The sequence below is a fragment of the Coccinella septempunctata genome, chromosome 1 (assembly GCF_907165205.1).
Source record: "Coccinella septempunctata chromosome 1, icCocSept1.1, whole genome shotgun sequence".
In the NCBI taxonomy this organism is placed as follows: Eukaryota; Metazoa; Arthropoda; class Insecta; order Coleoptera; family Coccinellidae; genus Coccinella; species Coccinella septempunctata.
Window position 1 is genome coordinate 30,453,704 of NC_058189.1, and position 15,965 is coordinate 30,469,668.

Sequence of the window (15,965 nt, forward strand, 5' to 3'; positions counted from 1 at the left end):
CTGAATTTTCCTCATTCTCTAATGGAGCCGTTCCAACATTCGATGTTTTTTTTGGTGATAACCTTTTCTTTCTTTGGGATTGTACTAATGTGTAATCAGAATTCACTTCTCTTACTTCTTCGGGTAGTTGTACTCTATCACTGTTCTGCTGATTTCTTGTCTCATTAGCGATTTCTATTCTTGCATTTGAATTTTTTGTTTTTGGAATATGTTTCGTCTCAGTGCTCCTTGTTAAATCTATTTGCTCTTGCTTTGAGATTACTTGTTTCCTCTGATTTCGTGAAGTAGATGGTGTAGCTTCTGGTTTTGGTAGTTGTTTGATATTAGTAGGAGTTTTGGATTCACTTGACATAATATTTCTTGTGTCACTGTAAATCTGTTTTGATGATTCTTCAGATACATTTTTATTTTTTGGTTTATGTGTGTTTCAAAATTTAGCAAGAGTCAACAATAGTCTCCCATTTTTGTATCATGTTATCACAAAATTGTTTCATCATCTCATCCATTGATTCTTTTATATGTAATTTAATTGTGTTATTTCGATTAGTTGAATTCAGTGACTCTTTTTCCAAATTCTCCTCTAATTCTTTCAGCTTTCTGATTTCCTTCGATAATATTTCAGTTTCAAACATTTTCTTCTCACAATCTTCGTTCAAAGTGGTCAAAACATCGTCTTTGTCTGAGATGGATTTTTCCAATATCGCTATTTTTTCTTCTCTAGATAATTTCATCTCTGAAAGTTCATTGGTTAATTCCTCGTTTTTCAATTTAAGTAAGTCTAGAGATTCATTTTTCTCTTGTAGCAAATTCTTAGATTCTTTTAGGTTTTCATTTTCTTGTTTAAGTTTCCTGATTTTTTGCATCATATTATTCAGTTCCTCACGACACTGTGGGCAGTAGAGAACTACCTTCCTTTTTGTAAGTGGAAAGCATTTCTCTTCGGAGGCTGAGAATGCTGCACACTCCTTACAATGAATGGCAAGCATCACACTTAAAACGGGTATATTTGTCGCCTTCTATATGGCATTTCTCGCATTTCATTCTCCTCTAGTGGATACGCCACTGATTTGCGAATTCATCTATTTAATCCTTTGTCTTACACCATATGTACTCTTATGGTCTCTTATCACTAATAGCCGCACTTTTTCAGGTGCTAATATTTCTATTTCACCCCGAAAAACTCCGATATTTCGGGTAAATAACTATCTCAGAGTGTTCCAAAAGTTCTTAGAAACACCCCGATATGATTTTGAGAATTTTACCCCCACGATTCACCACAATAGCAATTATCGAATGAAAACAAAGTGACTTTATCTATCAATCAAGTTTCATATATTTTTTGTCAATTAAGTTTCTAAAGATATAAGTTGCATGGGGTTGCGGCTAAGGGGTGGAAGAAAAATATTTAATTTTATTTCCTAAAAATAAGTGCAATCGGAACTCAATTGACATGTTTTTCAGCATCATTGATGTTAAGTTATTCACCTACAGCTCGCCCTCTAGCTTTTAGCTTTGAGACGGCTTCAAGGAGGCTAAGTCCTCATTTTAAATAGCCCTGTAATGAAGTGATATTTGTGCTTCCTCTATTATCAGTTCAAGGATAAATTTCTTCTGAAAAAATTAGTCCTCCAAACTGGCTGGTACAGCTAGTCAAAAACATAAATATGTGTTTTTTGTATCATTCATTGAATTTCAGTTTAGATAATTAAAGCAACATTCAAAGAAGTTTATTTCATTATGTTAAAATACAATGAAGTGCATATCAGTTACAAAAAATAAATCTGAAATTCTGTCAAGTTGACACATTTGCCAGCAAATACTTTAAATTTTATAATCCACAACAATAAATATAGAAATCAAACAAAAGTAAAGGTTGGAACATATAGAATTACAACATAAACAGATATGAATATATCAACGTCCTTTTTCGTATCCTGGAAAAAGTCCTTTCAAGGCATCATATAATCCTATGTTGATGTCAAGTACATAATTTTTACCCAAGTCATGTCTGCAATAGGGACATGAGTAAATTTCCGCTTTGAAAGATCTTTTCAAACATTCCTATAAATAAAAACGTATTAAATAATGTCGACTTCATAAAGATGAGGAACAAACCTTACAAACATTATGTTTACACGATAATGTAATAGGTTTATTGACAAGTTCTTGGCAACAGATGCACATAAAAATTTCCATCACCTTGTCCAAAAATGCAGCTTTTCCTTCATTCAACTTTTCCTTACATTCCTTCCAATGTTGCTCATTTTCAATATCTTTTTCAATCCAATTATTGCAGTCATCACTCAAAGTGAATTCATTGTCCAGCTTAGGTTTTTTACTTATGATTTGCATATCAAGTAAACTTACTTGCTTTCGCTTCAAACCCTTTTTACCATCATCTTTTTCCTTCTTACCGTTGTTTGTTTTCTTGTTTTGTTCTAGAAGAGCTTTCTTCTTTTTTTTTGCCTCTTCGATCTCCAGATAATCGGAAGGATACTGAAAAAAAAAACACTGATCACAAATTCCAAATGTCCAAAAAATACTTACGATAATATCGAAAACTGGTGCATCCTTAGTCCAAGGAGCCGGACTCGGATCATCTCGTCTCAAGGTATACTTCCAAACCATAAACCCCGACTTTCCTTTTTCAGAAAAGTATTTCACCACTTTGTAGATTCCATCATACCGATAACCATCGCTTGGGGCATATTTTGATTTTCCATGTTTTCTCACAACTCTAACTGGTTTACCTGCCCTCCAATCTGATGCCTCAGCACCCGAGTCCTCATTGAATTTCGCATTGCAGCACAAGGCTAAGGCCCTAGATGTATGAAGCAACAAGTGAAAAAAAGAAGCTTCAACAGTTTCGACAGCAGAAATTTTTTCACCTTCAATTTCAACTCAATTTACTTACTTATTCGACAGTGTCAACTTTTGATCACAGGTTTGACCATTCACTCGTTTGTTTCCAGTCAAGTCTCTGCCACCTGCTCCAGTATACTCGAATTCGTCTCCATTATCATCATCATCTTCATAGCCACCACTCACAACTATACTATAAGCTCCTTCACTACTCTTACCATGGATTCCAGCTACAAGAGGTCTGTGTATTCCAGCTTCTGATACCTATGTTAAATATAGTGACAATTAAAATTTTTAATCTATCCACATTCAATAGTAACTACAAGTCATTTGGTATACAAATATTTCAATGATTGAGATATCTGCCAAAATCATTATACATTTAATTGCCGTTTGAATCTTTTTAGCAATATGAAATTTTTGGACCGCGTTTATTTCATAGAAATTGTATGAAATAAAAGTGTTTTGAAGGCGCGTATTTCTAGACCCTTGCCGACCCTAACTTCTGCAACCGGGTAGCAGAGACCTAATTCGTCGAACCCGTTTTTCCGCCCTGTACCTGTAGTAAAGTGTTCGTCACTCTTTTTGTGTGTTTTAGCCTATAGAAAATGAATACTTTGAAAAAGGCATCAGTTTTGAAGTGTTATTGAATCATCAACAGCAAGAAGAATCTGCTTCTTCTTTTACAACAAACTATACTTAATGCTAACGAATTCGATGATTATTAATTATTACTACTATCGTCCAAATAAAACTAAGCAGCAAATGAAGTGGGATGGCTAAAAATTGCCTAAGTTAACCAGCTATAACTTTGACATTACTTTGGCGGTGAAAAATACGATATGTTGATTTATTTTATACGATCTAATGAAAATCATCATACAGAAGCAGGCATTTTGGGGACGCCAAAACCGACTGGCTCCAGGTACACCCAGTGAAAATTTCAACCCAAGAAATTCACTCCCATGGTATGATAAACACGAATTAACTCTGAAAGATTTACCGCACGTCCTTCTAATGATAGAAAAGAACGCAGTTTGCTCCATAACTAAAAATCAACATGTGCTGGGAAAGAACTAATTACGGTACTGGATTCTACGAATAAAAACCATCGAAACAAGTTTAACTTCATTAATAAATTTGTAGATAACTTATATACGAGAGGTGCCTGAAAAGTGATACTTACAATTCTATCCCATATCTCAAAAACCATAAGAGCTATCAGATGGCTTGTGCCATTTTTCAGTTAATAAAAAAGTAGCACAGTATCGCGAAAACCGCAATCCCCAATCTTTGAAGATAATGGACATACCCCACAGATGTGGGATACCCTGTACAGGGAGGGAATATAGGAAAGCAAGAAATATCCTTCTTTTCAGCTAAGAACTCAGATATATTGAAGTCCTCACTAATTTTTTCATTCTATTGTAGGGTCGATACCTCGAGAGGTCTTCGTAATTTTCTCGATACACGCTATTTTACAAAATTCCGTTTTTGTCGTGAAATTTGCCGTTTTACATTAAACATAAGCAATATGCAAGGAATACATAAGGGAACACATGAAACAAAAGGAACTCAATTTTAAGTAAAATATTCTACAGTTTTGTTTCTGATTGCAATTTTGAAGGTAACCCGGAGTGCGAATTTCGTTTTTGTGGACAATAATGCTCGACCTCAGAAATCATAGTCAGTTAACAAGTATCTTCAGAACCAGAATTTCATACTACCGCCTAGATCGCCAGACATGAACCAGATAGGATAAAGTTGAAGTTTTCCCGAAGAGAACGTCAGCCAGAAACTTCATTGAAGTGATTAACGTTTTCATTTTCAACTGCCTGACAGCTGTACATCCTGTACAGCAAGAAGGGATAAATACCAAGGATAATGCTTTGTATCTCGGTGTCCAAATCCAACATGTCGAAGTCAGGCAATTTCTTTGGTTTCCTTCATTCTCTATGCTTATTTTATCAGAAAGAAATTTCGTTTCTTAGCAAAAATTTGCCTCCTTTGCAAGTCCTTGAATATGATAGCTCACAATCCTTGATATCTCTATCTACTCTGGATTTATAGAGAATCGGTGTTCCATACTGAATCGAATTTTCATTACTTAATTCTTTTCTTTCTGGTGAATTAACATAGGTTTAAGATTTGAGAGGATTTATTTCCATATTAAAATCCCTTCTCGATCTCTTACTTTCCCACTCCCTCCACATTTTTCAACAGACTTGGGTTTTCGCATTGAGAACACATGTTACACGTACATGCTGTTCAGTTCGTGGTTTATCGCAAGAAGGGATCATCGTTATTCGTAAGTTTTGGAGACGTGTTGAGTTTGAGAAGTGGAGAGAAGGAGAGGCAAGGGAAACCAGTCCCTTTCCTATTTTAATTACATAACTGTTGATTGTTTCTGGTAATCATTTCACGTTGAGTCCAAAGATTATAGAGTAGAAAGATGGGAAACGAGGCGACTAATGCGTTTTGGGCGTCATCTGTGTGTCAAGCGTGTTTTTAAGATTCTAGGACTGGTTAAAATATTAATTTGAGTGCCATTTGCAAAAATATATGAAATTTTGTAAGCAGTCTATTTTGATCAAAGAGGTTTTGAATGTTTTGATTCTCGTATCGCTTTTTGTTCTTCTAGCTCGTTCTAGTTGCTGATAATTGAATTTTTTGTCTTATTTCTTGATGAAAACACCAAAATATTTTTCGAAAATTATTGAATGGTGAAGAACTGTGGATCAAGAAATAAAATGAGTTTACAGAGATTAAGTTTTTCACCCAACTAAGGAAAATTAAAACTCGTGAATCGGATAAAATTCTCAGGGCGTTAACCCTTTCGGTCACCGCGTCCTCATTTGAGGACATACTATTTCTTGGCTGATATTCACGAATCTCGTTATTAAGTACGCTTTGCCAACATTGTCCTTAAATGGGTATATATGTAGTTTGTATTTGTCGTACATAGCGATATCTAATTGCTAGTGGTTCAACCAGTACACGCACCCCATTTCCGTGTTCCAGGGAGGTCGTGATCTGGACATATTGATTTCGGTTTCATTGATCATGGGATTCATCGATCTATTTAATAATTTTTTTCCATGGTGGTAAAAGTGCATCATTCAGTGAGAAATTATAACTGGACCAAAAGGTAAGAGAGTTTTCGAAGAAGTTCTAAGCGTCCTCATTTGGGGACATCGTGCAGTGTGGGAATTATTATATGCAAATACTGATCAAGTAAAAACCAGCGTTAGATATTTAGGAAGTCAGGTTGTTTTAGTTCTCGATGTAACTGTCAAATGTAGATAAGCCATCAATGACGAAAAGAGGTCGACCTAGTAACCAGAGTCCAGTGCCATCGAGAGGTCCTTCGAAAAGAGCAGGGGTTGAATTCCGTCCACCATCAGAGGTGCAATTAGACAATGTTGGGCATCTTGCTTTAGTCAGCGATAAAAAATCGTTCGACAGGTGTAAAAAACCAGGTTGTAAAGGTAAAACCAAATTTTTTTGCGTCAAATGTAATATACATTTATGTCTAGATAGGAAAAAGAATTGTTTTTTCGACTTTCATAATGCAACCAATAAAAAATAATTGTTCAATTTGTGTTTTCTTCCATATAATATAAATTCTAAATAAACTAATAAACTATGATATAGCTATGATTAATATCTTACTCGACAACCTTCTGATCACAGTGTCCTCATTTGGGGACATGTCATAACTCCTGATGGGGGCGTTTTGGGGTTGGAATGAAGATATGAAAAATCCTAATTAAAATAATAGGAAAGATTCCACAGGTCCAATATTTTTTCAATGATGAAACAAAAATTCGTGACTGAAAGGGTTAAGACAATGACTTTAGCAAATACAACTGACTACACCATGTGCAGTGAACATTTTACTGCAGGTCAATTGAGAACTATTCATCCCAGTAAATTGTTGAATGTAGGAAGTATCCCTTGCATGTAGGGCCTATTAAGGGGAAATTATGATATGTCCATTCAATGATTCTCAATTGCTACTCTTTCAATATATTCAGAAATGCTGAGGTTATATTGATTTCCATTTGGGAACCGAGTGACTGTCAAATTGTTGTTTGGAAAGTCGAAGTTTTATGAAACCTGCTGTGAGTGTTTTGTTCATTCATTAATCAATTTCATAAGGAAATCATAATAAAAAGTATCAAGAAACTATACTGATATACAGGTCTTGTAAGTTTTTTTTATATGTGGTTCTGAAAATTCTATAAATAATACGTACATATGTAAGTAACTGGAATGTGTATGCTATGATGGTATTGAATATTACTTCATATTAATTTCTGATATATGTATATTTCACAAATTCAACTAAGTTTATTAATGCAAAACAACCTATTGCACAGAAATAACACCTTCGACGTATAGCAGATCACCATATACTTTAGTGTCCTAGTCAAAGCTTCATAATTCCAATTTTTGTGAATTTTTTATGAACTGCAAATAAAAATATAGCACATCCATCAGCGTTTTTCATTGATATCAATTGATTCCAAACAATGTTTAGATGAAAACTAACATCCTGATGACAAAACAAAATCATACTTTTCATTTGTCGTTCAGGATGTTTGTTTTCTGATCGAAACAAGGTCGATATTGGATAGAATTCGAATTTCGAGCCCCTCAATTAAAAAACAGAAAACTGTTATTAAAAAGTTTTTCTGTATTGGCAGTGCGTTTTCAGCGCCATCTCATTGTCAAGCGTGTTTTCACTGACCAAAATGTATTCGGTTTTTAGTACTAGATATGAGGGCGTTTCCTACCTTTCTACTCTATAATCTTTGCGTTGAGTCATTCAGTAATTGCTATGGAAACTGCTATAGAAATCAGAGAAATAATTAAGCCTGGCTTAAATAACTCGATGCAAACGGGCAATAATAACATTCAACGATCACAAGATTTCATGGAAATCGAAATTAATGGAAGAAGATATAAACTATTTTAGAACACCATAAATTTTTGTTTTTCTAATAATAAAAGAATATATCAGAAATTGCAAGTCATCATAATAGACGGAACTCTTTTATCAAGAAATATTTGGGGGCCATCTTGTTTGTAATCTTTTTAAATGATACAGGAGCTGGTTTTAGATTTTGTCAATATGTCAATGCTTAGCTCACGCTGACGATTTCAAAATATTTGAAAGAATAAAAATATAGGCGATACAGTTGAATCTGGACAAATGCTTCTTCATAAACTTGTGCCTAAATTTCAACATTGTAACCAGATTCCTGTAATCTGATTCTTCATTTGAAGAGCTCCAGAATTAAATCAAACGCAATCTGAAGAAAAGAAACACCATAATAAGAAAGTCTATATACCCCTAAGAAAAACAGGTAAATCCAATTCCAGCTGTTCTCGGAAAATGCGATCACCGCATTCGGCTTCCCTGATATCCCTTAAAGCAGGTCTTTTCTAAACTCAAGAAATTAATTTTTCTGCGTCAATTTCCCACATTTTGGAGATCAAGACCATACCACTGATGACTGCACGAAAGGCCCATTAAGAAGAGAGGCCATCGACTTTGTCTGATACGTTTTTAAACTGGTGAAATGTCTCTGTCAAAAACGCTGCGTCTGGCATTACACATTATTTGACAAGAATGATTCATTGAGGGAAGGTGTTGAAGCCTGAAGTCTTTTAGACATTGAATAATTTTTTATGTCAACATAAATCTGATCCATCATAGTAGTTTTTGAAAAAAAAAATGAGTAGTTTTTGGTTGAATAAAGTCTGTCAAATACATGGGATTTTTATTATTTTATACAGAGAAGATCTATTTAATTTACTTCAATAGATGCAGTGTCAATACTTGAAGGAATTGCTGAATGAGTTGAAAGTAAAAATGCAATTTTACTACAAAATAATGATTTGCTCTTAGAAACTACGAAGAACTAATAAAAAATGGAAGTAAACAAGATAAGAAATCGAAAAACTTTCAGAAATGCGACACGGAAACAAACAAGTCAACTCCAACCATCGAATGGTATGCAGTCAACATCGACAACTGACATCCTAAAAATCAAAGAGGTTGACTCTTCCAAAGTATACAGACCCGCAAACAAAGGAGCAAACGAGGAAAATGAATGGAGAACGGTATCGAAAAGAAGATGAAAAACAAATAACACCACACGTTGCAGAACGAAACCAGCTAATAAAACTGCACCAATTCAGGGCGCCATTCGAAGACAATGGATGTATGTTGGTCCAATAGCAGGGACGTAACAGAGGATGACGTAAAGGAATATATGAAAAATGATGAAGAAAATGAAAAAATAATTGTCAAGAAGCATCATACTAGGCGGGAATTATATATATATATATATATATATATATATATATATATATATATATATATATATATATATATATATATATATATATATATGAACCCGTAGTGCGTTGTTACCTCCGTTAAGTTCATTGGGCGACCTGACCTCCGGGTGAAGGAGTTATATCATTGGAATAATTTTTGTTTATATATGTAGAGGGGAAGTTAAATAGCAGGGGTACCTAAAGAGGGGAAAAGATTTTTATCGAAAAATTTTTATTCAAACGAATCAGACCTTACTACCTCCGCATATATTTCTTATTAGTAGTGTGCTCTCACCTCCCGCAACGTTGTCAGATTTTAGGAGGACAGAAAGTAAGACAGCTCGAATTCTACTCATATATAGAATACAGCTGCTCTTCCGATTCATTCACACATATTGAAACCTGTAAATAGTTCGAGAACGATACTAGATAATATTAATAAACTTCATACGCTGATAATTGATTGATAAGGTTCGTGATCTCGGTGTAAATGAATTTGGACAGTTTTGGATAAATATGCTTATGTCTACGATACTTCGTCCGATAAGGGAGTTTAATACCATATGGGTCCCAAAATGAATGATGCATGAAAATGAAATTTTTGGTGACATATAGGATTAATTCGAAAGACAATTTTACCGAATTTGTTCTGGTATGAAATAGTAGTCTAATTTTTGGGCATTATATTCACGACATTAGGAACTTCATATAAATGTTTTTCCTGAATGAATCAATAAAGATATACGTTTTACTTTCAGCTTCTATACTTCATTCACTTTCATTTTAGCACTGGATTGGCCATGGAAATTGGATACCTTTCACTCTGTATGGTACGAAAATGTTGGGTTAAGACGCTTGTCGAAACATTCTTGAGTTTTAAATCAGTGCTACGTAGTCCGTTCTACGTGAGTCTCTCAGTAATTACGTATTTCATCACAATGTCAAATCACTTCGGAAAATATTGAGTCGAAAATATGTAACGAACATAATTGACGTTTATACAAACTGATTGAAGACATACCAAATCTATTTATTTATATGGAAAATACAAGTGATCAGTAGCTTGAGGAGAATTACTGTTGTTTATCTTCTTTGGCTGGAGGTTGAAGACGTTACATCAGTTGTAGAATTAAAAAAAATCAACCCGAAGATGAAATGCATTTGATGCAGTGTTAGCATTGAGTTGAATAATCAAAGGTGGTAGGGAATGGGTATCTCTTGAAGAAATAAACGGATAATTACAAGAATGTTGAATTCTTCAACAAAAATCATCTTGCGTGAATAGTAGTCAAAATAATTAAAAGATGTTTGAAGCAAGAGGGGCTTCACCTCACAAAACAACTGGCTCGTATTCATGTCTGTTTATTTTCAATACATTGATATAATGATAATAATTATACAGGGTGTGGCGTAATGAATGGATAATATGGATCCTGGGCGTAGAGGACTCTTTGGCGGTTCAGATAAATATATTTTACGTTTGGTAAAAGTGCCCTGGTTTTCGAGATATTATTATATAAATAATAATAATATCTGGATATTGACATTTTCCATCATAGCTGATCAAAAGAAACTCCTCGATTTATAGGCATTTCTTAATTGCTCGAGGTGTCTTTTGCGATTTTTCAGTACACAGGTTGTTTCACAAGTAAACGGACAAACGAAAACCGTGAATAGAGGGCATTGAGCTGAGTTCAAAAACACCTCATATGTGTGTCTTGTGCATTCCGTTTCCGATATACAGAGGAGTTTATTCAAATTTCCCGAATTTTCGTTCAGCTATAACTCCAAATAATTCAGTTGTATTCGGCTAAAAACTCATTATCCGCTTAAGCTTGTAAGTTTCAATAAAACAGAACATTAAAAGTTGACGAACACAGGACCGGACTCATTGAGGCCATATTCAAACTTAAACTCATGCAAAACACTCTGTTTGTAGTTTTTTTCGTCATAATTTTGAATTTTTCAGGTATCTGCATAGATTTCCTCAAAATCAATGAAAATTTGGTATGCTTTATAAGTGGATAATTTTTAATGAATAATTATTTGGTGGTGAAATGCCACTAGAAAAAACAGCGCTGCATATTGACTTTTACTTCACAATAATTAATGGTATGAATATGATCGCCAATCAGATGTGGAAATCTAAAAATGGAATTGGAAATGTGCAACTGAATTTTTTCTTTTTTGATATTTTAGCATATCTGGTTATTCAGATAAATCATTCACAGTGATAATAAGCTTTATTATTGATAATAAACAAAAATAGCAATAAAAAACTACGCTATCATGAAAATAATAATTATAACTTGATATCTTCCGAATGAATCGCTTTTTATGGACAACGTGGACCTGAAGTAATTTTTCGAATTGATTTTCACCTCATTTGGTCTTTTAGTGAAGGTAATGATTGGCACTTCGAATAAGTATGATAAATGCACTTTCGAATTCTTCACTTATTCCGTTATATTCATTATTGGATCTATGGAAATCTATGGATTGGTCCATATCCAGTATTTCAGGTCATTTCATTTGAAGGGTAGGACCCCAACATTGGACTGCTAGATCTCCAGATCTGACACCCCGCGATTTCTTTCTTTGTTTTCATTCACACAACTAGTTGTCCATAGAAAAATAGATTAATTCTGAAGATCAAGTTCTAATATTTAGTTTCAAGATAGCGTAGTTTTTCCATCCATATTTGTGCATTATCAATTTTGAAACATTTCATCATTGTGAATGACTATTTTGCAGAATTTCTATTTTTCATGAAGTCCTCTATTCCTTAGAGGCGTCTGACCAAAACAATTTTTTCTAGAACATGATCAACAGGTAGGGCAACCCAAAAATCAATTCATTTTGAGACAATAATAATGCAAATAACAAAAAAGTTTAAATTATTATTAAAAAACTACATACACGGTGTTTTTATGAGTTTGAAGTTAAGTAAAGCCTCACTGAGCCCGGTCCTGATTTTTGTCGAATTTAAATGCTCTGTTTCAATGAAATTAACAACTCAAGGCTAAATATAAATTTTCAGTCGACTTGATAGAGAACTTCAGGAGTTATAGCCGAACGGAAATTCGAGAAATTTCAAAAAACACTGAAGAAACCTATATATAGGGTGCCCCGAAACTATCGAAACAAACGTCACACCACGATAGAGTAGATCAAATACTATCGAATGACAACAACATTAGTTGAGCGAAAATGTACGGTTTCTGAGGAAACCTAACCTGTTGCCGATAGCGTTTTTCTCCCATATTATCACCCCTGTTTAATCTGAGTATTAAAAATCATGTAGAAAAAACAATTGTTTCAATTAACATCAACTTAGGTCGAGACTTAGGTTATGGTTATCGATTAACTACTTAAAATAATTTCAATTAGGGGAGATAAAACAATAATCTTAGTTCAATATAATTTAAAATCGATATCCTTCTTCACAAACTGGCCCTGTTATTAAGAAAAATAGTTCGAAAATCGGAAACTTTAGGTATTTTAATAAAATTCTGATTATTTTGGAAACGGTACGTTTTCGTTGAACTAATGTTGGTGTCATTCGATAATATTTGGTTTACTCTATCGTGGTGTGACGTTCGATTCACTAGTTTTGGGACACCCTGTATATGGGGTGATTTTGAACTCAGCGCAATGCCCTCTATTCACGGTTTTCATTTGTCTGTTTACTCGTGAAACACCCTGTATACTCCTTGTACTCTGAAAATTTTGAAACAAATGCCCTCACCCTCATATGAAAATTCAAATTCTTCTTGTTGTGAGAAACGTTCATCCAGAGACTCTGGTTCATCCCCCCGACCCTGGTTACATTGCCCGTTGAAAATGAAATCGGCATCTGTTTACTGCAAAACACGTGTTAATGCTGATACGAAGGGTTCAAACTTTTCTACCTGATTCGAGCTTTTTAGGAACGAATTGCTCAAGATGAGTTCGAGTAACATTTCGTTTTGCGTGTTATATTGGATGAAATTGAATTTATTCCATGGAGGATTCGAGAATTATTGATGTCCAGAATGCTCCAGAATGATGAAAATTTTCAGATTTCATTGAAACTCTTGCAAAAACTGTCTCGTATATTGTCAAGTTTAGATTTTAATTCATTCAGAACTTTAAAGTTCGACAAATAATGATGTAAATAATTCAATATTATATTTGCCCCAAGACTCGAAACTTTTCGAGAAACGATTTATTTAATGATTTGATGACGAATAAATCAAAAAATTATGTGTGTTGATATTATATTTTCATTCATTGAAGAATATTTAGAATAATGAAGTTCAACAAATGATACGAACAAGATACTTATTCAATTAACCTTATGATCCGAAACATTTCAGAATTTATTTCGTGTTTAGATAATCCGCTGCATATCGTTTTTCACAATACTACTGTCAATTTAGGACCAATTATAGAACGATTTAATTAATAGATCAATAGCTTTCGAAAATGTTGGTCAGTCTATGAACTTACAACTCATTTTGACAAATGACGGATTTCAGTATCCGACTGCTATATAGTATGATGAGAGTTCAAAAAAATTTGTATGGACTACAAAATTTAGATGGTTGATATTCCGCGTCGCTAACAGTCAATCACATTTCCTTCAGCGTAGTTGTTGTTTTGAAGAAAAAGTAGTAGATTCTCGCAAAATCCGAAACTCTACATGTATAGCAGTTGTTCAGTTCGGGATTAAAGTTTATCCTAGATTGATTTTGACATTTCAGTTCAGTTCTGTAAGATGATCTAGGATCATCTTAAATCTCGGCCTCATCCTGAACTGAACAACTGGGCCTTATAGTAATAGCAATGTAGCATTCATTAAGTCGGTATATTATTGGAATAATACTAATTTTTTATAGCGGAGAATAGTGGTTTTCAGCCTCGGTAGGTATTCACGAAATTCATTTTATTATGTTTTTTTAAGGTGAATCGGCCCGAAATCTTGGATCCCCCGACCTGCTAGTTTCGTATACTTCTATGACAATAGCATAATAACTCAAATTTCAACATTTTCACAGAAATTTTTGAATTTAAGGGAGAGACACATTGAAAAAATCGATAGGAATTTACCGCCTAAACTACGAGCTTGCCGAAGTTGAAACTGGTAACAATCTACTCAGTGCTTCATAATATGTATAGTTTTATGACTCAGTGTTTTTTAGATCCTGTAAAAAAAATTAAAAACTGTAAACTCGTCATCGCCTTCCAAAGGCTGTATCTTGGAAGGGCTGTCAATTTGGAAAATTTACAGGAAATACCCCCGCTTATTTTCATTAAGGAATCATCTCCCTTATTCCTTCGCATTTGTTTACAGATATCCTGTATATAGCTATATTTTATCTATGTACTTTTTTATTTTAGATAGTAGAAGTTAATCAATCATCTGTATCTCAATCATATGTATCCGAGTATGTATCTATATTATTAACTTCATTTTGAAGATTCATTATATCTTGACAAAAATATGGTTGCAATTTCAAAATATGTTGACTCGAGGCCTTCCAAAGACTTCAATATTGTTTATTTTTTCCCTTACACCCTGTATGATCTATCGAAAAATGCAAATCTGTTTTGGCGAATTCTTCATAAAATCTTACTTGTTTCGATATAATTGGTAATTTTCTTTATGATACATCACTGAAATATTTAAACCAGAGAGATGCTACAAGCTCTTCAAATTTTTGGGAAAATCCAATATTTAAACATAATCGATAATAAAAGAGATGTTTCTGAGCAAAGGATTCCTCAAAATCTTTGAGAAATCTGATTCAAGAAAAATATAAAGAGCGTTCCATTTGAAATAACACAATGTCAAACATTCGGTTTAGCCGACGTTGTTCATTTCTGTGATATTGTGAAATTTGTAGCATTTTTTTCTCCTGATTCTGAAATGAAAATTTTCGGATTGGCTCATTGTCCTTGAATATTCATCACCATTAACATCTGAATTTTCTTATCCAAAAAATGTTTTTCTCTGAACAGGTTATTTTATTATATGCAATGATACAATACTGATTATTCGTTATACTAATAGGTAGTATTATCTATATTGATCATTTCCATAGAGAGAAGAAATATCATTATGGACAAGACTCAAATCGATTCGTTTTCAGATAGGTAATGAAATAGTTCGCCAAATTCAGAATTATAGTGTAAGCTTGAGATGAAAGAAGTTCAACGGATGCATAGATATACGCACGATGAAATATAAACAGTCATAATCCCATTCGAGAGAGCCAAGATTGGTTCTCTTTCACGTGATTCTTTCCCCTACAAAGGAATGCGATAAAAAATCGTTGAGATATGCCGCCTGGCTTGCAATAATGGAGGAGAAAACGCGCTGCGCCTCTCATTACTTAATTCCTCCGTATACTGATATTCCGCCTGTCTACATCTGCTTGCACAGTACAACGTTGCCATTTTCGGAGGTGCAAACGAGCAAAGAGTCTTTCAGAGTAATTCTCCGATATACAGCTCAGCACACTAGCGCCAGTGATATACACTCGAACTAAAAGATTGTTCAGTACATAAAGGGGGTGCGTTGTGACCTCAAAACGATTTTTTGATATGTTGGTCCCTGAAGCCTCCTGAATCTAACAAGCTAAAAAACAAGGCAAAACGTTGTCACCTCCGATTTCGGAGGTGACATCGATATATATGAGGTGAGAGCGTTAAACGAGTTACTATTTTGGAGGTGGTATTAACACTTTATAACTATATATATATATATA

The 15,965-nt window shown here is 34.0% G+C and overlaps 1 protein-coding gene across 3 annotated transcripts in view; it reads right to left on the reverse strand.

Annotated features, from left to right (window-relative positions):
* Window positions 1-1,705: 1,705 nt before the first annotated feature.
* Window positions 1,706-15,965, reverse strand: part of LOC123314089 (E3 ubiquitin-protein ligase UHRF1-like) — a 54,680-nt gene continuing 40,420 nt past the window's right edge. For 2 of the 3 annotated variants that reach the window (XM_044899205.1, XM_044899212.1), the window contains 4 exons: window positions 2,915-3,126; window positions 2,548-2,821; window positions 2,116-2,496; window positions 1,706-2,061 (listed from right to left, as the gene is read on the reverse strand). In XM_044899205.1, coding sequence (XP_044755140.1) covers window positions 1,915-2,061; window positions 2,116-2,496; window positions 2,548-2,821; window positions 2,915-3,126 — 1,014 coding nt within the window. In that variant the 3' untranslated portion in view covers window positions 1,706-1,914. Of the gene's footprint in view, window positions 2,062-2,115; window positions 2,497-2,547; window positions 2,822-2,914; window positions 3,127-15,965 lie in introns of those variants that run through there. The other variant, XM_044899207.1, reaches the window with a different exon arrangement.